Source organism: Semicossyphus pulcher, unplaced genomic scaffold (assembly GCF_022749685.1).
Source record: "Semicossyphus pulcher isolate SPU_LCO1_2020_fin unplaced genomic scaffold, fSemPul1.0.p SCAF_20, whole genome shotgun sequence".
NCBI classification, from domain to species: Eukaryota; Metazoa; Chordata; class Actinopteri; order Labriformes; family Labridae; genus Semicossyphus; species Semicossyphus pulcher.
Genome location: NW_027211694.1, coordinates 18,232,326 through 18,260,000, shown reverse-complemented (window position 1 = coordinate 18,260,000; position 27,675 = coordinate 18,232,326). Strand labels below are relative to the sequence as shown.

The 27,675-nt window shown below is 41.7% G+C and overlaps 1 protein-coding gene across 1 annotated transcript in view; it reads left to right on the top strand.

The window, feature by feature from the left end:
• The window catches only part of camk1da (calcium/calmodulin-dependent protein kinase 1Da), a 76,954-nt gene that overhangs the window by 15,653 nt on the left and 33,626 nt on the right, over positions 1-27,675 (top strand). Inside the window, exon 2 of the mRNA XM_069671098.1 lies at positions 21,129-21,260. Within this exon, the coding sequence (XP_069527199.1) occupies positions 21,129-21,260 (132 nt within the window). The remainder of the gene's footprint in view (positions 1-21,128; positions 21,261-27,675) is intronic.

Below are 27,675 nucleotides of genomic sequence, written 5' to 3'. Positions count from 1 at the left end.
ATTCACTTTCAATTTGTTGACAAACTGCTGGCGTTGTGGTTATAGCATTTAACCCACATTAACAATAGACTCGGGCCCCATGGGACAAACATTACCAAGCGCATCGCACGTGAGGCTTGTTTCAAGGGAAACCTGTTAATGTAAAGTTAGCTTACTAACAGTTAGCACTGAGACGGCTGGCGGTCATGGAGCTCACCAACACGTGCACTGTTGCATCCTGTTTTCCTGCATACATAATGCTTGCAGACATGCTAGTGGATGATGCTATTCGGACTACAAACAACAAACCACTTCCAACATCCAAAATGTTCTCGCCCACAGATTCTGTGTTCATATGCAGAATATGTTTATAGGTATAAACACTATCCTAAATTCAACATAAACACCAAATATGGCAGCACCACTGCTGTCTGGTTTGATGAAGATGTTGTCACCATGGTTTATACCACATGAAGGGTAAAACAATTAAGTCATCAAGGAACTTACAACATGGTGAGGCAAAAGACAGAAGCCGTAGCAGTTTTCTGCAAAAAGGATGGATATGCTAGCTTGTATAGAATTCTTTTACATCAGTTTTTGGCTGCGTTAGTTCTGTTTTTCAGTTTGCCCAGGTATTACTTGGACAGGTGCGATGACTTCCTGGTGTAATCGACTGCCTAATCTGTCCGAGAAACCTGCTTTCATGAGTGTGTAAATGTACTAAATCCTGCTTGGTTGATTAGGGGAAAACTCTTCTTCTCAATGCTAATGTAACTTTCCCATCTCAGGCATGTAGGTGACACTTCTCAGTGCTTCATAAAAGCTGGCTTGCTTATCTGTTGGTGGGAACCTTTCACTCTCTGTAACCTAAAGGCCGGCTGCACCCTGAACAACCTGCTACTGCTGTTTACACACCTTTCGTGCCATGTTTGTGTGTGTTTAGCTATCATGACGTTAGCCGTGATAATCTATTGAACGACTGAATAACTGTTTTGCTGTTCCACAGTCCTGTTAACACCTGTTTTCTGTGCGTGACGTGTATTTGGTTACGTTTGTGTGTGTGTGAAAGAGATAGAGCAGAGCTGCTGGGAAAGTTTCATCACAAGGGAAAACAAGTATGAGCATGTGTGTGTACACTGTGTTAGTAATGGAAACTGTAGAGTTGGCAGCACTGGGCTACAAAAACCTCCAGCAACAGAACAACATCATCATCTTTAAATATTTGCAAGAGGCTTGTTTGTACTGATACAACCGATACAACAGCAGCAGCTTTATCATAAATCTCTAAAGCAAACATGTTGGTCTCCGTCATGGACGAAGATTTGCTTGTTAATTACTAATTTCCATGTCTGCCACCCAGGCTGGAAACAAAGAGCTACATCTTTTTGTGGTGGAGCTGTAGAGCCCTTCAGTACCACTCTCATTCAGGCTGTCTTTGAACAGACTGAAGGTGTTGTTATATAATCATTTTTCATACAAATGCTGTTCAGACAGAGACACTAACATCAAGGCCGTTTACTGTCGATGAACAAATGTTTATATATTTAGTTTTTGTTCAGATTTGTGCTTTGTAGCCTACCTTAATCATGCTTTAAGCCTGGCCCAATGTTACACATAACAACCATGTCATCTGAGGCTGATTAGAAGATGAACTGATGATGAAGACAGGTGCGGTGATGAGGAGGGGAAGGGTCGCACATGAGGACGGCATGAATGAACTGGAGGCAGAGAAAAGTCATATTTAAAAAGACAGCGACAATATGATAGACTAACGAGGAGGGTGTGCTGCAGAGCTATTGGACAGATGTGACCAGCTGATGAGTGCATAAGAGGTGAGCATGCGTGAGGGGAGTGTGAGCAGAGTGGTATGAGATATGAACATTAGAACCAGCATGCACAATATAGTCTTCCTGACTGAACTTACACTAGAGCTTCATTAATTAACAAGAGAAGAAGAAAGCGCTAGGTGCAGGTAAAGCAGGTGTGGCACTGTGAGATTCAGAGCCGGAGAAAAACGCAGACATTTCTTTGAGTGGAACGATTGAGTGGACAGATTTCAGAATGGTTTAATGCCAGGCAAGGTTCGGTACACAAAATAAGCAGTCAGACTCAAGCAGAGGTATCCAAAAAACGTGAGGCGAAAAGGCTGGGTAAAAGGCAAAACAGGGTCCGATCAGAGGTCAAAAATCGAGAGCTAGGAACAAAATGCTGGAACGCGACACAAGGGTACAAACGAGACAGGGAAAGACAGGGGGTAAAATACATCAGGTAATGAGGGTGATGAGACACAGCTGGGGAGAGCACAATCAGGAGCAGGTGAGCACACGACCAGGGAGGACACAGACCTGGAACAGAGACAGGGGTGAGTGATTTCAAAATAAAAACAGGAAATAGACATGACACAGGAGGAAAAAAGAAAAGAAAACTTAACCTAACAGGCAGACATGACAAATTACAGTATTTATAGAGCGCATGGATTGGCCTTGGATGCAGCGATCACCTGATGACCCAGTGCTTCTAAACTGCTGGACTGCTGGACTGCTGGAGCCACTGTGTCTCATGTCTGAAAAATGTGACAACACAACATAGCATGTCACATTATAACACAAAAAACTCAAAAGATCAAACACTTTTCTGTAGGTTAGGTGAGAGCGAGAGTAATCCCTTCATTAAATCCTATGCTAGCTTCCACTAGCTAGTGTACACTTTACTTTTAGGGGCTCTAACCAGAGCATCAACAGTGTTACAGACACAACTTGATTGTAAACTATTTGTATTTGTGTCTTTAACCTGTAAAAATGTATGTTTTTTGTTGGGCTCCCCCCTAAAAGACCACCAACAGTAGTTAATGAAAATGATTGTCACAGGGGAATAGTTTCCTTAGCAAACACTTGCCTCTTTTTTGTAACATATCGTTTGTCATGTTAGTCAGAAACACCTCTAATGCACTCATAATTCACTTCCTGCATGCTCTCACAACTTCTACATTTGCTAATGTGACCTTGCAAATATTGATGAATTGATCCCACCCACACACACACACGGAAAAGCACTGATGCACAGATGACCATGAACACACATATTCAGTCTCTCGCTTACAGAAACAACATCGGATTACCCGGCACTCCTCACACACACACACACATACAGAAGGAAGCTGTTTCCATGGCGATTTATGTAAACAGAAGGGAAGTCTCCTGACATCCCAGTAGTGGTCAGGGCTGTTGCCATGGCGAATCCATACCTCGATGGCAGTGTTTACGTGTGGCTGTGCGTGCGTGTGTTCATGTCTGTGTGATGTGAGCACACAAAGCAGACAGGAAGCATCATCTTTCTTTCTTTGCTTTGCAGTCACTCCCTTTTTCCATTGAATCACACACACACACACACACACACATTTTATGCCACTGGTGAGTTCTGCTTCTCTTGTCTCTGGGGAATTTGATGCGTCAGGCTCTGAAGAAACATTTCTGCCTAAGATGTGTCTTAAAATAATTTTCATATGAAAAATTCTTACCATTAGATGAAAGAAAATAATGATGCTCCCACATTCTACACAATAATTGAATAAGATAATACAACTTTAAGTACAGTGGACAGACACAGTGAAAAAAAATACACTGTATGTTGCCTGCATTGTTTCTCATAATCTTTCATCAGCGTGTTCAGTTATACAGTTTGCTGTTTCAGCAGTCTTGCAGGGTGTTACATATCAACATGGGCCTGATAAAATCATTGGTACACTATGTCAGATGAAACAGATCAGATATGTGGCATATTCAGCCGTAAATAGAGAAGAAAATATGCAAGCAGAGCAGAGACACGTTATCAGCTCAAATCTGCAATGATGGTCTGAGCTTGCAACAAAACACAGAACAACAATACACAGGGTTTTTTGTGTTATGGCTCTGTACCAACAAAGGTCAAGGCCAGAGGCATTATAATTCCAGGTTGTCCATGTTCTATATACAATATCTCAATCACTCATTGAGTAAGTTTGGCACAAACATCCACTTGAACTCATGGATAAACTGATTAAAGCTACTGATAAGAACGTTCAGTTTGTGTTGGTTTTGGCGCCCCCTGTGGACAAAGCTGTACCTCTTATCTCTTTGCTGATTTTGTCCTGTACATGTTTAAGTGCCAATTTTTAACAAAAATCTCATCCTGCTTTCTTTAACAGTCACAGGTATCGTGATATTACTTACATGTGTGTACTTATTTACAGGTATTGTAAACAAAGGCAGCGTGCAGGTAATCGCTTCGTCTGCAACATACCCCCCCCACCAGCAGTGTCAGGCATTAAAATGAACTCTATAGAAATAATCGATCCTGTCGCTGATGGTCTGGTTTTCTTCTGTAGGTCATATAGAGTCATCAGAGTTCATTTCAGTCTGTTTCAGAACCAATGAAAAACTCCTCACGGGAGCTTTAAATTTGGTGGTCAAAGGTCAAGCTCACTGTAAGCTCACTGCTGTCCCACTCTCATGAATGCCACTTTGCTAGTTTTAAAATGCTTGCATGCTAGCATGCTACGCCTGCATGATATGAGAAAACTTTTTGATGTCTGATTGTTGTTGTTCAGTATTGTGATCATGATATGAAGTGCGATAAATAAACAAAAATTAAGGAGTGCATGTATGCTAATATATTAGCTATAACTATAAGTTTCTATGTCTATCTGTTGTTCTGCATGTTTTACATAATACTGTCCCTCATGTCATGCAAACGTCCCTCCTGTATCTAAAATAAATCAATAAGCAGTTTTTTTATTCACCGCTAAATTGACACCAATTAAACTGAGGGAAGCTGATAGCTTAACTGGGCTTCATCTGATTGCATCAAAATGGTGTGAAAGCACGGCCATTATACCCAGGGCTCCATCCAATAGGTAATACTTTTGCATGCTTGGTGACAAAGGCTTGTTTACGTGTGTTTATTGTGAATGCTCATATTGCAATAACAAGAAAATTATAGTTTATTGCACAGCTCTAAAGCACTCTTAAACTAGATGTTGACTATGGTAAACATTATTATGGTAAATGTGGAGTTTGGATAGGCACTAAGCTTAAAATTCGTCTGACTAAGTACGGCCTCACTCTACTTTAAAAGTTGTTTCCTATTTCCTTTGTTTGCTCCTATTCTGTGGGAAAGTGAAACCAGTGACTCTTGTACCGCACATTTCAGATCCAGATAACTCCTCCACTACCATACCACCTAGCATCTACCAAGGAGAGTTTTTCCTTTCTTTTTTTTAACAGCTCCCCTACTGATGGAGGCAGCACATCCTATACCTACATGTTAGTATCGGACAAACCTTTGGTAGATGTGGATAAAGCTGTGAAAATGACAGAGTTTGGTTTATGCACCAAAATTACTTTGTTATGTTAGGGTTTTAAGCAATGTAAACTTCAAGAAATAATTACGCTAGTTATGTTAAGTTCTATTATATGCATATGTTACATAAGCGACTCCATGACATACTGTTTGTCAGTGAGGTTACACACATAGATAGATGCCGAGGGAAATGTAGGCATCCAGTAGCTAACAAGACAAGAAAGCAAACATCTGTCACCCCGCCTCAAGCCCGTAAGAAAATAATAAAATTAGAGACAAATAATAACCCAAAATTACAAATATACGCTGCAACATTGAGTAGTGGTTGTATGAAGGTAGTGCGAATATAAACATGATGAGCAGTTAGTGCAAAACAGTGCGGTGCAAATGTGCTTAAAGATTTATAACGATAATAAGTAAACGTTCTGAGGTAGATTAACTTGTCAGTGTGTTCGTGTTTGCTTGCCATCACCGAGAGGAGTTGTACAGTGTGAATGTGCGGTGCAGAGGGTGGTGGGTGTTGTCCAGGATGGATAACGGCGTATTCAGGGTCCACATAACTTAAAAGAAGTGAATATATTGGCGCCCCCAATCACCACCCTAACGGGACTGTAGCTCTTTTTAGCGCTATGCTCACCTGACTGCTGCGCGTTAACTTCACTTAAACTTGGTGAGTAATGAGCTGTTGCACAAACAACACCTACAGGTCGTATCGATGATGACAATCCTCCAGAGAAGCGTGTGTTTCTTTGCGGAGTCTCTATCTTGGTTTCTTCAGAATTATGGTTTTGGATCAGGACATGTATCTGAGGTATGCACACCTGAGATCTCAGCGTGTCATTGATGTGAATCCTGTGCATTGATTCTTCTATTTTGAAGTGAAATGTGACCTGAAGAAATCTCATCCTGCATGCTTTGGTTCATGTTCTTCTGTTAATGTTTTATTTAGCCCTGCAGAGCTCTGCATGCATGTCCCATCTGTTGCTGTATTGCTGGTGGAGTGGAGCCCACTCTCTCCATATGGACAATGGGTTGCATTACAGTGTCTTGAGCCTTCACACCAAATTCTTGTCGACGTCTCTGTTTTAAAGGATTTTTGTCTCTAATTGCACGGAAGAATGTATAGGCATTTTCTTTCAGTGCCCTCTCGCTCTCTCCCGTCTTCATCTTCTGCTGTCGGAGCCACAGTGAGAATACAGACTATAATTGGCACTTAATTGCTGCCGTGGCAACAGTGCTATTTAAGCCTACGTACTGTGCAACAAAGGCATATAGTGCACGCACATACACGCTCACAAAATTGAGGAAGGAAGACACTCAAAAAGGAGGCTCTAAGGTCTCTTTCCCTCATTTCATTCTAAATGAGTAAATGTTTTCTCACCTATGGAGACGAGTGTGTGTGTGTTCTTGTTTTCAGCGCCCATGTTGTACACCGCAGCTGTAATATAAGTCCTTGCCTCCTCTTGCCATAGAGATTTAGATCAGCACATCAGCCTGTAGGTCAAACATCAGGTCCGGAGATCATTTTGGAGATCATGTTTTGAGGTGATGAAACATTATTAGTTTGTAAAGTTAAAGTTACATTTGTTGTTGCAGGTCTAGTTTAAATCTTAATCTAGTTAAATAAACAGACTTGCTAAGTTACGGTACATTGTGTGAATGTTATTGTTCGTCATCGCAAGGGATCTTTAAGGTTATATTTAAATTATAATGCTAATTTCAAGCTTCATATTTCACTCTGTGATACCTGTGGAGTAGCTTAGCATAATTTACAGTTTAAAACACTTTTTCTTGGATGCTCTGTGCAGGCCCCCATACAGCCTCTGCCTGAAACGACTCAGTCAGCTCTGTCCCTTTAAGAAGCCCCGCCCCGACAAGCCCGCTTTCTTCTGATTGGCCAGCTCTCCGAAGTCTGCCGAGGCTTTGTGACATCACAAAGTGCAGCGTGTAGAAAAAACTGTGTGAAACCTGGCGTTCAAAGCAGCCTGCAGACTGAGCTGGGGATTACTCCAACATACTTTTACCTACAGGTTTGAAACGTCTCCAAAGTTTAGTCTGGACATCCTCACTGTAACATGATGTATATGTCTTATAATGTGAAGCAGCATAATACCCCCTCTTTAAGTTCCAATGTAACAGCTAGCAGAGCGCTATTTGATTCCACAGATTCACATGTTTGCTTTAAAAGCAAAACATAAGGGAGGGACTTGTTGGGGATATTGATTGGCGGTTACACTAGCCAATTGTCAAGTGCGTTAGAATTGAAACTCCAGAAGAACAGCGGGGAGATTGGCTGGAATATCAAAAGGGTTTGCTAACATGCTAGCTACCTTGTTGGTCCTGTGCTCCAGATGGTAACTGTCAGTGTTTAAAGTCATCATGTAGGGGCAGCGGTGGCTCAGTGGAGTCGTTCATCTTTCAATCTGAAGGTTGGTGGTTCGATCCCCAGCTCCCTCAGTCTACATGTCAAAGTGTCCTTTGAATTTCACTATACTGAAATTTCTCAGCAATGCGAAACCCCTGTAGCCTAGCGTGTCAGATGCTATGTTAGGTTTTCAACATGACTTACCTGTTGAAAAGTCACGCTCTACGCAAGAAAGCAGAGAGTGTAAGTGCCTACATGGCAGTATTGGAAAAGAGAAACAGCTTTTGTTTTTGAATGTTTTATTGATGTGACAAATGAAACCCTGGCTGCCTCATACTGTTCAATAAAAGCAACAAAGTCAACTTTCTGTGTCAAAACAAAAGCTTGGGGTCCTGTTTTTCAGTCTGAACAAAGCTCCAGCATTGTGGATTGAAGCCTCTCGGCCTGCTGGACAAGATGCTTCAGATGAAATGTTTCTGTCTGAGATCCAAATGACGACTGCCAAAATGTTGTTTTCCACCAAAATCACATTAGTACCTTCATCCCTCTGTCTCTCCCAGCTTTGTCAGTGTCATTCTCTCCTGCTAATCTGCTGCACACCAACTCTCCAATCATTTCACTTCTATTCTTTGGTTTTGTCAGTTTTCTCTCTGCTTTGGGTTCTCTTTGTGTCTCTTTCTCTTTTGCAGCCAATCTACTACCTCTGCGTGTGTGTGTTTCAGGAATCTTTTCATTCGCATCACGACGAACACTCGCCATTCAAACACAAGTTTTAGTATTCAAAGCGCATGAAAATAATGGTGCATGTGTGTTAATGTGTTGCGTGCGTGATCTGCTCAGCGATGACGATAGCTTGGCGCTTGCTAATTGTCCTTGTTCATGCTCTGTCATTATCAGGCCCTCTGCTGTGTCGGTGCACGTGTGTGTGAGTCCATTCAGAGGCAACCGCTTCTGCTTTGATTAAACTGCTGATTATTGATCGGGCAGGGGCAGACCTACAGAGCTGACATTATCCCTCTCTGCATGCATGTGTGTGTCATTGTGTGAATGAGGGTGTGTGTGTGTGAGTCACGTGCACGCAGAGAGCTCTTCCCAGCTGCCACTTTTTACCATTTAGCTCCGATTCTCATCCGTTAAATCAGTTTATTTTGAGGCTCTACTTGATTTCATTTTAATAAACAGCGCTGTTTACGCCCAGCTGCATCTAGACTTAATATCTATGTTATTACCGCCAAAATAAAAGTTGATTGTAGCAATAAAAACCCTAAAATGTGATAAAAGCAGGGAAGAAAAGACTCAGAGAAGCTGATTAAGTCGCAGCCAAACGGAGTGATGGAGAATAGATTGCACGGTGAAACTGTTTGTGGTTGAGCCTGATCTCTGGAGAAAATGTGTTAACAGTTCTAACTCAGTGAATAAATACAATCACTGTGCCCCGTTAATGCCATTTCACAGCCTCAATTAATGTCAACTCCGCCGCACCTGGCCGCTTTCCGAGCCCACAGAAGGACATTAATGGACTCTTTGGTGTTGTCAAGGATCTGTGTCTCCATCACTGACTCACTGCTCTTGTTTAACAACCCTTTTTATTAACACAGGTGTCAAATAATGCAAGTTAGACATTTTCACTCCATCATTAGGCTACTTTCTATATCAACCAGTCACTCGAGTTATTGATACTTACTATAAATCAGCTTCAGCCGAGGCTCCTCTCTGAGAGCAGGTGTAATATGATCCCCTGAAAACACTCCCCATAGGTTATTATTACCATGAGACAGTAAAACTGACGATGTGCACATTAGACTGGCATGCAGAGCATTGCTTTTACATCACAACCTTTAACAAGGCTACCCTTTTTTGTCTCTGTGCTTTCGTAAGCTTATAGAAATTATTGAGGGGCTCCATTTTTACATGCAAAAACGAAGAGGAACCAACACCAAATTGCATTCTCATCACCATTGTGACATGCGCCATAAACTCGCTAAAGACTCCCTGAAACAAAATAATAATAAAAACCCATTTTATGTATATGCGCCATTTATTCATACTCACAATGCAAACATTGGCCCCATTGGATGGATCCTTAGATATGTGGGCCATGCATTCACACCAGTTCCTCAATCAGGTGAATCCTCACCTAGCCCTCAGCTACCCTCAGGTGTTAATGTGAACATCACGCTGTAGTAAAGGGGCAGTTTGCCGGTTGTCAACCACAGTCCTATCATGCTATAATGGGGAGCTGATGAAATTATGGTAGGAAAAAAAATGCAATTTCGCCCTGTGCCTTTGGAGGACGCTATCGGCTTATCCAATGGGCCCTGGAAAACCTCCGCCAGACAAAGTAAAACATGAGGGAGCTTGCTAAACTACACTTCCTCAATCTAGGACGGCCACCTCCGATGTCATGCCTTGTTCAAAATCGTCAGGTTTGAAATGTAGACTGCAGACCTGAGGATTTTTTAGATGATCCACCTGAGCCATTGCCTCTAGCTCTAGCTCAACGGTAGTACACGGTAGTTTTACACTACCTTTCACATTCACCCATTCACACCCTGATGGCAGAGGCTGCTACGTAAAGTGCCCAACTGTCAATCAGTCATCACATTCACCGTTGGTTATAGCACTGGAGCAATTTGGGGCTCAGTGTCTTGCCCAAGGACACTTCAACATGTAGACTAAGGGAGCTGGGGATCAAACCGCCAACCTGCCGTTTGAACCGACCCACTCAACTACTGAGTCACAGCCGCCACTAAAGCAGAAGGGTCATTTTCCCATAAGCTTTCATACATCTGACTTATTTTTGAAGCCAGTGGAGTCGCCTCCTGCGGGCCATTAGGAATTCATTTTCAGACACCAAAGCTACATCCACTTCTCATATACAGTCTGCGCTCCTGGCAGCAAAAACTAACATGCTATATGGTCACAGCCATTTACACAACAATAGCACATGACCTGTATGGTGTGTTTATAGCAGTTTAACTTTGGTTGCAGGTGTTTTCTTTTGTTTTAGCGCAACAGAAGAATCTGATGACTTTTCAGGATGAAAGTATTTTCAGCTTGACATTGAGAAACACTGTTGGCTGCTGTCAGTCTCCATGTTAAATGTGTCACTGTCACCTTGTCAGCCTATTCTATTCTCTGCCTTTCTATCTCTGTCTTACGATGTGTGTGTGTTTGTGGGTGTGTGTGAAACAGACTGTTTCGCTGTTGGATCTGCACTTCAAGCAGAGACACACGCATGCACACACCATTGCCGCCAATACTTTTGGTGCTCGGCGCACCGTCAGAGGCAGTGGAGGTCGACTGACACAATTACACCGGTTCATACAGGAGGAAATGCAATCATTGTTGCTGCAGGTAACAGCAAGCAGGGATCGCAGGCCAGTCAACCCCCTGACGCACACACACACTGCGCAGTTTGTGAACTCAGCCAGATGTTATACAAGCTCCTTTCCTCCGATCAACCCTACAGGTCTCTAAGTGTGTGTGCGCGTGTGTGTGTGCGCGTGTGTGTGTGTGGCAAGCAAATACATTTATGGTTGTTAAATTGTGAAGTGGACCATGCTGTTTCCCTGCTGTTGCAGTTGTGGTGGTGTGTGTGTGTGTGTGTGTGTCTTTGTGAACCTGCAGGTAGCTTATTTATTAGCTCCCTTCTACCTCCATTCACATTTTTGGCTCATACACACATGTGCACACTCTCCCTCTGCCTCTCTCTCTCTCTTGACCTTTTTCCTTTCCATTCAGTTCAGCTCAGCTTCATTTTTCTTTCACTCCTTCCCACCATTCAGACATTGTATTCAGCATGAATGAACAGCGTGTGTGCGTAAATGCAAGCTATACGACAAATCTCTACTCACCATTTCTCTCACGTTCGATTATGTTAAAATGATAAGTGGATTAGATCAGAGCATCAGCGTTTTCTTGCAGATCATATCAGTGTTAAAACTCCTTGAACTATGCGCCTCTCGTCTGTAGAATTTACTGGAGGAATGAACACCTTATGTTGTGTTTTGGTGACGGTTGTGGATGTTGTTCCTTCACAGCAAATGTTTCATTTCATTGATATCGTACAAGTTGTGAGTATAAGTATAAGAGTGGGGTTAAAGGTTAACCTGTTTGATTTTAACAACAAACTGAACCCATTTGCTGAAAGCTCATTAAAAGAAATTTCCTTTTGGAAGCAGAGTTTCTTTGTGGTGGAAGAACCACTATACCGACCATAAAGTATGGGTGTCTTTGTAACAGATTATTACAGCTTCAGTAGCATGAAGGACATGTCGATTGTATGCATTCTTTTAGTTTAATGTGTGTTGGTGTGAGGAATGGGAATGTTATTCCTGGAGGTTGTAACGTTTAAAAGGTCTTCTGCTCTTGATGTTAGACAGTCGCTGACACTGTTGGAGCCTTGTGAATCTTTCATTCAAAAAACGGACAAATAATCCGTCTCTCTGTGTGACTTGTGGAATTTTCTTGCCATGCAAGAAGTCTGTGCCCCACCTTTTTTCAATTCTAGTATTAATGTATTGATATATTTTTACACTAAGTTGCAGGTATACTGTGCCTGCCATACCTGGCTTGTGAGCTCGTTCAGTGTTTGTGAAACATTCATTTGTCGCCCACTGTTAGGAGTCAGGATTGTGTTTGCTTTTCCCAGGAGAGATTACAGCGGATCGTACTGATGAGAAGGCCAGTTATTTAAGTTTCCTGATACTAACTTTCACGTCACGAATCCACTACTACTTTTAAATAAACATCTGCAGTCAGTAACTACAACAAAAGGAACTTCACACTGTGGGAAACACAAAGTTAAACCATCTCATTCGCCAGATAATGAATCAGCCACAGACACAGACTGTTTAACTTTGATAACTCGCCGTTTGACGACCTCGAGCTTCTGTCCACCACCACCACCTTCTGTTCCAAATATGGTCGCTTCTGGCTCCAGAAAACCAACATGGCCGCAAGATGGTGATGGCCAAAATGACAAACTCGAGGCTTTGTTGTAACGTTTAAAAGGTCTTCTGCACCTGATGTTCACTTGTTGATGTCACTCTACAATCAACTCAACTGTTCTGTATCAGGAGAGAGATCTGCTGGTTAATTTGATACAATAAAAGTTAACAAACAGTATCCTGTTCACACATCCAACACCAATGACGGTATAGAAAGATGGACGACGTGTCTCGATCTTCTCTCATTGTACAAAATTTAAGCCAAAATACCCACCGAGGTGGGCGCTGCCATCTTGCGCTGGTGAAGTTTTTTGGAGCCAGAGTTGCGCACTAGAGATCTGCGAATGGAGCCGCCATAGCCACTTCAGCTTACCAAAACACACACTTAACTTACCGAAGAAAAAAAGGCATAGATCCCGCACGGCAGCGTATTTAACAGCAGAACAGCTTCTTGTCTTGGTCTGAGGTTAATGTTCACAGATATGGAAACTTCGGTGACTGTAGTGATTGTTTTAATTAGTCGCCTCCTCTGCTCTGCTAATCAAGAAGTGATCGGCTGCAGGAGCCGGATTTGTCAACAGAGCTGTCAATCATCCTTTTTACAGCATCAAATAACTAATTACAAATAAACTTGTCAGAAAAATGAACACTTGGATGTAATTCAGCATGATAAGAACTAACTATAATGATGAAACCATGTTTGAGAAAAATGTATTTGACTCATGTCCCATCTGTTAACATGGAGGAGGCTGGCTCTATGACCTATACTGCAGCCAGTCAGCAGGGGGGCGCTCAACATGTTTTGGCTTCACTTTTAGGGAGCTGTCATGTCGTCCATCTTTTTAAACAGTATGGCACATGTGAAGCAACATTAGAATAAATTCGGGGTCATGTTTTTTGGTCACCTTGCCAATGTAAGTCTAATATTCACTCTGTTTGTACCTCTGTTTTTGGTCTCCACCACTATAGTAATACATTGGGCTGTTTACAGTTTTAGTTTAAAGCAAGTTGCAAAAAAGTTTTTGCTCTTTCTTTTTTTTTTTTTTTTACAGTTGCAGTTGCAAGATGCTTAAATAAAAAATCAGCTAAAAGAAGCTAAAATATTCCTCAGAGTTTAAAGGAAGGGAGAGTTTGGTAAAAAAAATTCTCTGCAGATTTGTCACTTTAACCGTCCTCTGTAACACTACACATTGTATATTCATTCCATCAAACATTTTCATCAAAATTCAGACTTTAGCAGCATTTATGTTTTCCTCTTACTGTTCCATAATATATTATCACTACATTATTTTACACCTTTAATTAAAATCCTGTTTTAACTGACAAAATCACAACAAACCCAACGGCAGCTGCGATCTGCCCACCTGTGATCATTCATAAGACCTGCAGCTGTGAACATGTAAGAGCCATAAATACCAGTCGTGTCAAAGCTAACCTGTTGTCTCTATGCAGTGGGAATGTTTTACATAAACCAGACATAATGTGTTTTGTCTTTTCTGCTATAATTGCAGGATTATTTGGATTATCTGGGGGAGGATTTCAATTCAGATTAAAGCTGGGGTCAGTTGGGTAAAAAGATACCCCTCATATACGCACACTCAGGCCGGGGGTGTGTGAGAGCTTACGTGCATATCCCTGTTTGGCTTTTGTCAGTGGGCGCTCATTCATGTGTGTAGCAGTTTCTCTCTGAGGAATATGAATGGAAAACTCCTAGTGTGTGTGTGTGTGTGTGTGTGTTTGCATATGGAAAGTGAACAACAATACAAACAGAGCTGCCTTGTTTTGTCTGCGCTTTGACGTCACAGAAAACCCCTAACAGCTGCTATCAGTGCAAGCAGGTGTCTGCTGTGCGTGTGCAGCAATTGAAGTGATCTGATCTTGTACCACACCGTCCACCTTGATCTCCAGGGGTAACCGGCTCTGTGATCACTTGTCAGTGTAAAAGATGTGTGGAACGGGAGGTGGGAGACAAAGAGAGAATGACAGAGAGAGTAAGAACAGGAGGAGGAGGAAGTGAAGGTGAGAAAAAAAAAGCGAGATTCTTGCAGAGAGGGGTGAGAAAACACCAAGAGGAAGCGGTGGCGTAAAAGGCGAGGATGAACCGTTTTCTCTCTGCGTGTTTACAGCTGTTTTTTTTTTAAGGCTGCTCGGTCTCATGGCAGATGGGCGGCTTGTCAAATGTGCTTCACTCTCATGGGCTCGAGGGCTTTCTGCATGGCAGCGCGCACATATTGACGTGATAAAGAACTCATTCACAACAGCCTCTTTCCCCTTGAGGAGACTTAAACACTCTCACAGCACAATTGCACACACAATAATACACACAAATGGAACAATGAATGAATGAAAAGCTAAAGGAATAGTGTGGCATTGATGTGAAATCCATTTTCCAAGCGGGCCCAGTGAGTAAGATAGAAATTCATTGAACTGAGTGTTGACTGATTGAAACATAAAGCTTTGACAGTTATTAGAATGAAGTGTTTAATCATCAGAGCGAGGTTAGTAGAGCGATCCTGAAACAGATTTAGACAGTTCAAAGTGTATTATTAGATTCCTATTCTCTGTAATAATGCTAATAGCTGTCTTTTGTTTGTGAAGCATGTTTGACTCAAGGTTACTTAGTGTCGCTCACATACAACCAAAGACAAAAGAGACAAAAGCCACGCTAGAAATAATGTCCAGCTGCATTTCAACGAAGCAGTACTTCAAGTTGAAAGCTAAGCTTGTTAGCATTTGTGAATAGGGCTGCACCTAACGATTCTTTTTTTATCGATTAATCTGACGCAGGAGTCTCCAACCTTTTTTCATCTTGAAAAAATGAAAGAGCTACTTGCATTACATCGCTGTAATCACAGGTGGCGCCCCATGTTGATTCTTTGTCGACTGAAACGTTGGTACCACCGATGAGGCACACACACGCGTCCTTCACAGTCGTGAATAAAAACTTGCTTTCCCACTCCCCGTGGAAATATTATGTTTTCTGCTTTTTCTTGGCGTGGCCACCTTCATCGTCCATCATAAATCTGCCTCGACAGGCTAATGGTACCGAACTCCTCACTTTAGCTCAACTAGCGTACAGCATAACTGACCTGACTTGTCGATGGAGGGTGCTGCAACAACGTTGCTGTGATTGGTTAGGTTCAGACGTTGACAAACTTGACAGGACCATCACCGTTTTTTAATGACAGCTGATAGGTCTATCCTATTATGTTGTATTGGAGGGTGCGGGACATCTGTGTGTTTGATTTAATTGAAGTGGGAAAGAGGCTTTCAAGGTGCATTTATTGTCGTCGGAATTTGTACAGAGTCTATGAACCTCACGAGCTACCGGTTGGAGACCCCTACTCAAACGTCGATTAGTCGATCAATCTAACGACTAATTTATCTATTATTCAAAAGATTATTTTTTTAAGATGACTTTTTTAGTCTCCAATTTCCACGTCACTGTGTGATGATATAAATAATGATAAAATAAGTTCGTAATAATAATAATAGACTGTTTGTCAGATGCCTGGTCAGAAACAAACTGGACCTCAAATTCAAAAGGATTGCTATGACAGAATTATTTAAACACTGTGTGTCATAGCAGCCCTTTCTGTGAACTGGAGAATCAGTACTTTTACTTTACTTACTTAAAACAAGTAGAGTTAGCTAATTAAACAACAGAACGTACTACTTCAAAACATAACTCAACAATATTTAAAAAGGTACTACAGAGGCCTTCTTCTTACCCTCCCCTCTATTATAAGATCGAGTTTGAGTTTTTCACAACTGGACCTGAACACTCTCACATCCCTCATCTCGTTGTTACTTGTGAAGTGCGTAGTGAATGAGTGAGTGGTCAAGCAAGTAAGAGAGAGGGAGCGGCAGAGTGACGGTTAATACGAGCAGAGCAGAGAGAAAGTTAAACTTATATTTAACATCGTTCTGGGGCTTCATTCAAAATGTTTGAGGCTCGAGCCGGCGCTCCCCAGAACGTGGCGCTGTAATCGCTGAGGTCGACGAGTCGCCCCAGCCCTATTTGTGAATCACTTAACACACATGTGGAGCCTATGGGAATGGGATTAGTGTTGCAAGTATATGCACATCTATCATGGCTTACATGGCGGAGAGTAATTTCAACTCTGACATCATGGTGACGCTTAGGGGATCACCAAAATGATTCCAATTCATCTTAAAAGTAAAGCTGTCAGTATGACAAAATATAGTGTGTGACAAAATTATTTTTTTAGTCATTTATTGTTCTGTCGCAAATCCCACTTCATCCATCCATCCGTTATCTATCCCACTTACATGTACCCTGTTCAGGGTCACGGGCATTTCAGGCTCATGTTCAGGCGGGGTACAGCGTGGACTGATCACCAGTAGGTCACAGGGCTGACACATAGACAGACAACCTTTCAGGCTCACACTCACACCTACAGGCAATTCTGAGTCACCACTAAACCTAACGAGCATGTCGATGGACTGTGGGAGGAAGCAAGAGTAACCCACGCATGCACGGGGAGAACATGCAAACTCCACACAGAAAGGCCCACTTCTTCCAAACCACCAAATCTTCCGAATCACACTCTTTATGGCAAAAACTTTTGTCTTTTGGACGATGCTCTGAGTTAAACCTCACTGCACGGATACACCAAGGAAATTTGCTTGAAGGAAACACAAACAAACACCAAACGGGTGATTCTGAAAAGATTCTGACCCGCAAAGACAAACCTAAACTATGTTTAGGGCTTAGCGAAAAATTGTTGAGTATATAACTCAAAATATATAAGTGAATAGGTCTTTCCATATGGTCAATTTATATTTTTCATTAAATAATGCAATGTTGGTTGTATTGCACTGCCCCTATCTCTAATCTAGCTCCTAGCTAACTGTCGACTGTTACCACAATACACAGGGGACCACAATATACAGTGCAAAAATGTGATGCACCACATTGCATAGACTCTGTCTGTGTTAGTGTGTGGTTGCATGCCAACTTCACTGTGTGCAGAGTTTTTCCACGACCGCAGCTAGCTATGCAAAGACATAAGCTATATAAACTGGTACTGAATTAGATAACCATTTTATTTTAACTACAGGATTGTGCATGCATCGGTTTAATTAATTTATGTTAATGTGAAATGTAACAACACTCTCAAGGTGTTTGTAACAGCAGAGCGTAAAGTTATTAGTCAGCTGGTGAACTTAATAGCAGCTTAAGAGCCAGACATTTCCCTCAGGAGTTGGTGGAGTCCAAAAGTGGAGCTAAAAGGAGCGTTATTGTGGTCTTCATCAAGCGGCCAGAAAGAAACTTTAAAAAGAATGCTTTGTTTCTTTGTGCCCAACTTTAAGACTATTTAAGATTATTTTCTTGGCCTTTCATGCCTTTATTGAGAGGACAACGGATAGTGTTGGAAACAGGGGAAGAGAGCGGGGATGACACGCGGCAAAGGGCTGAGGGCGGGAGCTGAACCCGGAGCCGCTGCATCGAGGACTATAGCCTCTGTATATGGCTGCCGATTTAACGGCTGAGCAAAGTTTTACACAACTACTTTATATGGTATTAAAGTCAATATTGTGTGAACAGTTTGTTCCTCAGCCTCCAAATGGGCACAACAAAACCAGTAAATGAAATCCTATAAAGTGTCCTACAAACATGCTCGTATGTGGCTTTATTTCAGAAGAAATAGCAAGCAGCCAGGCCATGAGGGGCCTTAAAACAGCCTTCTTGTGGTCTGAAATTCAATATTGTTGTGCCTTTTGAGGCCTTAGTACAACATATATTTAGATTTGTGTCAGCTCCAGGCCCCCTGTACGTTACACAGACAGAGATGACAGAAGAAGGAGAAGGAAGCAGAGAGAGCGGGAGAATGGATAAGGAAAGAGACGTTTCCTCTAATGTGACGCTGCTGAAGCTGAAGGCAGATCGACAAAAGAGTCAACACACAGTTCAGGCAGATTAACTCGCAATAGGCTCATCTTCATTCATCACCTCGCTTGTCTGGCTGACGCGCACACGTACGCAAACACACACACACACACACTCGTACAAGAACTGGAAGACATGGCTGAATTTATATTTCCAAGTATTTTCTAACACTGGTGCCGTGGTTATTGTTGAGGATCATGACTTTCTACAGCGCAGGAAAGAAATACATTTAAATTATTGTGAACCATAGCAGCCGCTCTGCGTGAGTAAATATAAAGATTGCTAACGTTACACTTGGCAGATCCAATCACATTACCATTGCAGTGTAATTTTCTGCAAATGAAGGTGTTCAGATACCTGTACCTGCTGTAAATGGGATGCCAAAGGCAAAACGGCTGAATTCACACTGTGTTAAATGGAAAATTACACTTACTCTTTTTATCATGTCCAATAAAAAGAGTTGTTTTTTTACCTTCGTTTTCTACATTTATTCTGGCCACAGCAGCGGCATAGAAAATGTGAGTCTCAAGAGAACTACAGTTCAATCTCTTAAAGGTAGAACATAATCAACAACCAATTACAGGACATAACAAAACAATGAAAGGATTTAAAGGGGCATCCCACTGATTCGACAAATCAAATCAGCTCACATGTCGTGAGGAGCATTACTCAACCTGTGAAAAGAGGCCTCTAGCTTCAGCTTGAGACTACAGATTTGTAGCACAAAGCCTGCGTAAGAACTAGAGGCATTTGGGCATCTTTATTAACAGAAGCTATTCAGCAGGGCTGCAGAGTCACAGCCCAAAAATGACACAGGATTTTTTTATCCCCCTTAGAATGTATCAGAAATTGAAGCAGCTCTTGGCCACAGCTGCCCATATCAAAGTGTGTGTCACGCAAAAAACCCTTTATTATAATAAATTGCGTTTTCCCTATATAGTAAGTTATAGTTGTTATAGACTTGTGATATACTAGTTTTAACTTCCAAAGTTTGCACATCATTTTCTTTTATTTTATTTAACAAGTTCCAAACAGAAGTCTCTGACGGCTGCAGAAGTCGCCTTTTTCTCCGGTTCTGAATCTCACAGCGCTACACCTGTTTTACAGGCACCTGGTGCTATTGGTTTCTTCTTCTCTTGTTATTTAACAGTGGTTAGCAAACAGCTTTTAGATGCGCTACAGCCACCGTCTGGAGGTTGTACAGCATTACAAACAGATGCAGGTAAAAACTTTTTAAAGCTCCTGTGAGGAACTTGTTTGTGTAGATTTTGGCGCCCCCTGTGGACAAAACTGTGCCTCTTATCTCTTTGCTGATTTTGTCCTGTACATGCCTAAGTGCCGATTTTTAACAAAAATCTCATCCTGCTTTCTTTAACATTCATATGTATCACTCACTTTAAATTTTTGCCCTTGAAAATGTAGACAAAAGCAATGTGCAGTTAATCGCTTCTTCTGACACCTACCCCCTGCCAGCAGTTTCAGGCATTAAAAATAACTGTATAGAAATAATCAGTCTTGTTGCTGATAGTCTGGTTTGCTTCTGTAGCTCATATAGAGACAACAGAATTAATTTCAGTCTGTTTCATAACCAGCGAAAAACTCATCACAGGAGCTTTAAGATGATAAGTCTGCAGCCCACTAGCAAAGCATTTCCTTCCTCGGTATGTCAAATAGTATGCAGTTAACTATGGCTATCCACCACCACGCTAACATTGTGTCCTAACATCAAGCAAGCATCCATCTCTCACATGACATACACATGAAACAAAGGTCAGAGCAGCCTTTAAGTGTGCAGTACCCATGTTGCGTCTAACACTCCATGCTTACTATCTACACAGTTTAATGTTTCCTCTTTTTTGGCACACTTGTTTGTTGACCATGTTCATGTCACTGAATTTCTCTATTAGCATGAACCAAGACAAAAAAACTTTTTGAGACAGTAAAATCACTTGAAGTCATTTGACAGCAGTCATAAGTGTGTTGTCCAATCCTTAAGGTCACCTGTCACTACATGTAGCCGGATGTAGCCTGTTCACAAGACCAGAGAAGCCTCATCAACAGTTGCCCGATGTGATTGTATTTTAAACAGTTGCGCAGGCTAGCAGGCTACCAATACTAGTAGGGACTAAAAATAATGTTATCTGGACTCTGACACCTGAGTTAGATTGAACTTGCTGCACGAAAAGTCAAAATGCAGATTTGAAATATGCACCGGAAATGATACAGATAACAATAAATTCCTCAGATAGCCTCAGATAGCCTTTATGCTACTGCTTCTAGAGTCTCCTCTGAGATAAAACTCAACGTGGTCCTTGTTTCTATCTTGCTGGTTTATGTGAGGCTGGAGATTTAAGGATGAATTTCTCTGATGTATTGAAGATAAATGTTTTGCAGGCTCGACCCTGCAGGTTGTCCATCTTCCCTCCACAGCTGACAGAAAGCAATTTGTTTCTCAGCTCTGTTTCTAGAAAACATATTTATTATGCAACCCAGTAGGACAGCAGAAGATGGAAGGAAACATTACCCAGTAAGTGATGTGCTTTTGACTCACGTGCCTTTCTGCGTGCGTGTGTGTTCACAGAGGAGCGTTTTCCGAGGTGGTCCTGGCCCAGGAGAGGCTGAACGGCCGGATGTTCGCGGTGAAGTGCATCCCTAAAAAAGCCCTGAAGGGGAAGGAGAGCAGCATCGAGAACGAGATCGCCGTGCTGAGGAAGTGAGTCCTGTTCGACGAACACACACGCACATGAGCCTCCTAATTCCTGGTTACCGGGGCAACTGTGCATCTCCTCTCTTTTCCACACATCCAGCCCCAACCCCCCCTCTCCACCCCCAGGTCACGATCCACCTACCACACATAACCACATCACGACTGAAACTTCTGTCTGTCTGGGCACAAAACACCTGCACGACATTAAACACAAGATTCGTGTTGTGAATTTTGTTTGAATATTGTGCTCTTTGTTTGAATTTTAATGCGCTTAGAATGTGAAAATGATCGAGCCAGCCAACATCAGCATGAATGTGCAACTAAAGACAGAAAGAAACGTAGGTTCACGTATGTTTAGGTAAAAGACTTTATGAATGAGCTGCCGTGTGCAATCTTTAACACAACTAGATGGTTATGCAGCTTGTAGCGTGCAATGGATATAAAGTCTACTTCCTACAGAAACCTTTCAAAATAGAAAAAACAACATGGAATATCTGTGTTTTCCCCGCGTACACACGTACACACAGACATCTCAAACACCAGGGCCTCTGCTATAGCAATACAGATGTATTATGCCATTAAACTCAATAGATTTATTAATCTGGCTCTCCTGCGTAACATTAGAGAAAATTAGAATTGCCTCCATTAATGAAGGAGAGATGCAGGCAATCATTTAGACAAATGAGTGTCATTAGTGTGAGCAAATGAGAGCGTAAGTGAGCAGACCGACAGTCTCTTCCAGCCTGCACACTGAGGAACAACGGCTCCTTTCGAGGGTGATCAGATGTCGTTACGGCGTACGACACAGGGGAATCGAGGTGGAGAAGGGAGGAGAAGTTGGCAGGCAGTAACAAGACAGGAGAGGGGTTGATGGTAGACAGCAGAGCGAGGCTAGGCTGGACGGATAGAAGAGGGTGAGTTGTGTGGGAGGCATGGGGGGTTAGCAGGTAGACGAGCAGGGAGGCAAAGCATGAGCTGAGAGATGAGCTGAGAGCAGGGAAAGACAGTTTACAACAATAAACACAGAGAATTACAACCCTGCAGGCATGTGCTGCTTTGATGGTTCCAGTTCTAGAGTTGGGAAGTCGTTCTCTGACAGCAGTGTGTTCATGAGCTTTAGGTCGACATGTGGAAACAACATGGACGATATATAAAGGAGGATGTACCAAATGTTATTGTCAGAACTAAAGTAGGTAAAACAGTACAACCCTTATAACCAGTGTTGGGTACCGTTACTTTTAAAAGTAACTTGTTACATTACTGCATTACCTATTGAGAAAAGTAACGTGTTAGATTACTTTTACATTACCAAAAATTAAACCCCCTTTGCGACTCGTTACACATGTCGGTTATATTGTCAGGACGGCGTGTAGCCTACATTACGTCTACCTTTCAATAAATTGACTCTACCTTCATTGCATAGCCTCGTTTACGGTCCTGTAACTCTTCTGTAACAGAAGCAATATAACCTTTACAGCTCTCATCATCAGCTGCAGAGGGTACCAGGCTTTTATATGAAGCAGGCTTATGTTAGAGACAGGCCGTTATTTCTAATTCCCTCTGTACATGTGGTCATATTTTAGTATGAGGCCTCATTTTTTCTATTATCTGCTCTGTTTGCGCTGTTTTTTCCAGTACCTGATGCTTTTGGGATCAATGTTAAAGCTCTAAGCTTGATCTAAAATTCAACTTGAGATAATTCTCTTGAAGCTGTGATGAAAGCCGCTCAGCATTCAGATTTTCCGACTTCCTCGAATGCATCCATTCAACAAAGGAGCATTTTAAAAGTAGTTTTCTTCTCCTCTTGAGGACAGACCTGACAAAGCTCGTAGTCCCACCAGTGTTGTGGAGCTGTGTTTCTGCCATGTTTCTTCATAACATGACATACATTTTGTCAATTCAGCAAGTCTGGAACCAAAATATTCTGTCTTTTTTTCATATTAGTGCAATATGTGAATACAGTGTACCACTTTAAGAGACAAAAACGCAGCATTCAATGTGTGAAAAATACAGGTTGAAGTACTGCCAGGCTGATAAGCTGATCGACAGTCGGTGAGCCGCTTCAGCAGGTGTGCGTCTGGATCAAGTAGCCAGGAAAATCAGAGAGGGACGCCACAGACACACTACAGACACACCGGCCCAATCTTAATCTCCACCCTAAGGACTAAGCGTTTAACTCCTTACAGACTAAATTCACTTCACACACATTGTGAAGTGGGACACAACATTAAGACACATCCTGTTGTCTTGACACAACACATTGCCAATTGAAAAAGGAATATGTGTTCATATTAATGAAATATTAGTGTTTATACTGATATTACACTTACATTATTTATGTCAGAAACCTTCAGAAGTCCTGAAAGCCATGTACATTTGTAAATGTGATGCAGAATCTCTAAGAGCTGATACATCCCTGTTTTTATACAATCTCTGATGCACCGTCTACAAAACGAGTGTGAATAGTAGGTGTGCACAACCAAACGAGCAAAAACACTTCTTCATTAACTAGAAAGATTTTTTGTCATGGATGCAGTTGAAGTTATCGATCGTAAAAGAGCCTGTCTGTCTGTCAGCAAATAACACTTTCTATTCAGGCTGATCATTCCTGAGCGTTTGGCTGTATACCATCATTTCAGTTTTCCCTGAATCATTTAGCCTAATAAATAATTTACAGTGTTCGAAAGACACCATAATCACACTCTGGGCTAATAAATAATGAATTAACAATAGAATATCAATAAATACAGACCCAAATAATGAATAAATTATGAGGCCATTGTGCCAGTAGAAATGGTTCATGTACCTGTAAGCAAAATGACATCAGGTTTCTTCCTGTGCGGTGTTTGTTAAACAGGTTACAGGCCAAAAGAGAAAACACTGCAGCCCTGGCGCTGATGACTGTGTGCCTCAATTAGTGTTATTACAAAACTCCATCAAAAGTCTCTACAGCTGTGATTGCTGACTGACAGCTGGAGCAGCTGCGATCAGCTGCGTCCCTAATGAGAAAGAGAAGTCGGTACACGTGACGCTTAAGAGGAAAGGAAGTCTCATTTCTGTAAAGACAAACTTTTGTGTTTCTTCTCACGGTTTTCCTGCGTCTGGTGTTAGGGGATGGATTTCAAAGCCCCGTAAATCAGGATGTTACCTGCAGTTCTGACGAAGACGCAAGAAAAAGGAGCAAGCGAGAGGAAAAAAATCATCAGAATGTGCATCTTTGGAAATATAGATTTTATATTTTAAACGTTTCTGTCAATGAAGCATTGAATTTCAATTTATTGACAAGGGAACATACTGAGTCATGGGCAGTGCTGTAACAGATGGATTACTTTAGCCCCTTTCCCACTGGTCAAAAAACCCACTAACTCCTGCTAACACACGGCTTTTTTGCTTAGTGGGAAAGGTTACAATCGGCATTCAGACTTGGGTAATTCACTCTGATCGTCAAAGATGGGAACACAAAACCCGGGTCGACACACTAATCTCCTACCCCAGTTCGGTACGATGCTATGCTCCGTTGGTAACTTCTGCGACTCCTTGTCATCTCAGCTACAAATTCAGCTCGTCTCCGTCCGAGCAGCGCTCAAACATCTTTCCATATATGTCTGCGCCGAGTTTGATAAACAGACTGAAGAACTAACCACCGTAACATCTTCACTGCTTACGAACTCTGTGCGTTTGTGACATCAGACGGTGACGCAGCAGAAAAGAGACCAAAAGGAGGATACTTCACTGGCAATGGGAAAAGAGACAATCATTTATTTATTAAAGGGTCTTCCCAGGTCTGAAAACCAGGGTCAATGCGCTAATTTCGGTGGGAAAGGGGTACAAGTGGCACAATTCAGACAAAGGGTTTTGTATTTTCACAGCAAATAGAGCTTAAACTTGACTTTAGACAAGGAAAGAACTATATAAAATCAAGAAATTCTTAGAAATGTGTTCTTAATTTGGAGGAGCTCAGACAACAACAATACAGGAGACCAACATCATCATCACTGATAGTTGACATTTCCGTCTTATTTCCCATGATAGCGAATTTCTAGGGACTATCTTAGCCTGTGGCTAAAAATAGGCGACGTGCAAACCAGCGGCCTCATTAGTTTACAGATATTAGAGATTTGACTTGAAGGATAAAAATAGAAATTTCTCTCCTTTAAAATACTGCTCGATTGTCACTCAGCCATAAACAAGCAGTGGTTATACCATTTAGCTAACCTGAATAACAACACACACACTTTTTGTTTGATTTCACCGGTTGTTTTTAGATGAGAAACTAAAGATGTCCTGAAGCAGCTGAAAGAGGTAATGGATCTCAAATTTAAAGGAAGAATGAAGATTATTCCAGATTGAATGTCATTAGATGTACTATAAGCAACAGCATAATCAAAATTAATACATGTTAGCTGTATCTTTGTAGAAGCAAAGTTTTTTCAGTTAACCAGTGCACATTATAAGCTCTCATTGAAAGCCACTCAAGCAATCATAGTAGAGTGATTCCAGTTCCAGGTGTAAAAATCCAATTCCTTTTAGTGGCAGGGGACTCATAGTTGAAGCATTTACATAGCTGGGATCAGCATGACTCTGCTTGAGTCTGTATCATTTGAACAGCTGCATTTCAAAATATCACTTTTTTTTTATGCCAGTGGACATAAAAATGTAAGATCCAAAAGTAACAACCACTCTGAAGAACCATCCCATCACAGAGCTGGAAATTGTGTGATATCAGTGAGCTGGAATCGAACTAATAAAAGACACTGCTGAGAAACTGGATAGCAGATTAAATGCTTAAAGAGCAGCTCCAGTCATGTTTTAAGACAAATAAAATGCTCTGCTTGAAACAATAAATTGTGTCTGATGTGTTTTTTTTTGCAAAATATGTTAATCACCTTGTAAAAATCCTTCCAAAGCATTTCCTCCTTCTCCGTCATTAAAAATTCCTGAATCTGCATAGGACCCGCCCACTATGCACATTTCCAACCGCCCCCTCTGTCCTCAAAACAAAACACATCTCTGCCGTCATTTAGTGGCAACTTGTTAAAACTTAGCTGGCTTGAAATGTAGTTATTAGTAGGAGTAACGTTAAGTAGTAACGTTGCCATAGGTTGCACATAATGATACGCATAGCGTCACCCTGTCCGCTAACGGGATTGGCTCCTTAGGTTTGTGACGTCTCAAACCTGCCTATCTGAAAACGTGTTGTTCAGTCTGTCCTGGTACACTGCAGTTTAAAAGCAGACAGGCCCAGCCATGGAGATAACTGCTGATGTTGTCCCTGATATGTCTTGTAGCACATGAAAAACACCACATGGAGATGTTCACAAGGTTAAACACTTGATTTTCACTGGAGGGGGTCTTAAAGTTCTGGATTATTTCAATTGTAAAAAACAAAAAAAACAATAACAAATAAGGTAATGTACTTCCTCTTTGATTCCTACCTTTGAACAGCGGCTATCGCCAATAGGTATTGTAGTATTTTGAGGCCCCTGAAATGCGCCAAATAACAGGAAAAAAAGCTAGGCCAAAATAAGTCATACATTAAAACTATGCGATCTTAAAGTTATCCTTTAGAGTCCCATCAGAATCAGAAATTGCTCTTGATTAATTTCCTGTGAATCATCTAAACATGAATGCATTTATCATGTCAGCTCTCGTCAAAGCTAATGTTGCATGAAAATCATTTAAAACGATGAAAAGTGGCACACCTGACATCTGTCAGTGTGCAGCAGTAATTGAGAACAAATGCAGGACAAATCCATGAATGAGAACAACTAAGTGCAGCGTAATGCCTGTGATGTATGAGAGGCTTTTTCTGAATGCACCCTGGCTCATCCTCTGCCATTATAATCAGACTGTTTGCTGCCAGCTCTTCATTATCCCAGGCAGGGCTTGAATACACTCACATTATCCCTCTTCAACCTGCACGCCTGTCTGTGTGTGTATGTGTGTGAGTCATGTCTCCGCTCTGCGGTTCATCGCCTGCATGCCGCTGCTGAGGTCATATGCTCCATAATAAGTGTTTGATGCTCACCTGCTATGTTCCTGTATGTGCTTGTGCGTGATGTGTGTCTGTGAAAAAGATAGACTTGGGGGAATTACCTCTGTTCACAATGCAAAAGATGATTAACCCACACACCCACACACAAAATCAATCGTGATTCTACAAGGTATGAGGTGTTGGGATAACAAATGTACACCTACACACACACACACACACACACACACACACAGGAGGATGAAACACCCTCATCACAGCGCTGTAACCATGGAGAAATAAAGAGAGAACTGTCAGAAATGAGTTGCCCGCTGTGATAGGAACGTTCCCTGTAAAAACCGTGCTGCAAGGAAACAAAAGATTTCATGAGTGAAAGTTCATTCTTAACTTTGGAAACAATAGGTTTTGCAAAAACTTCCTAATAAATGT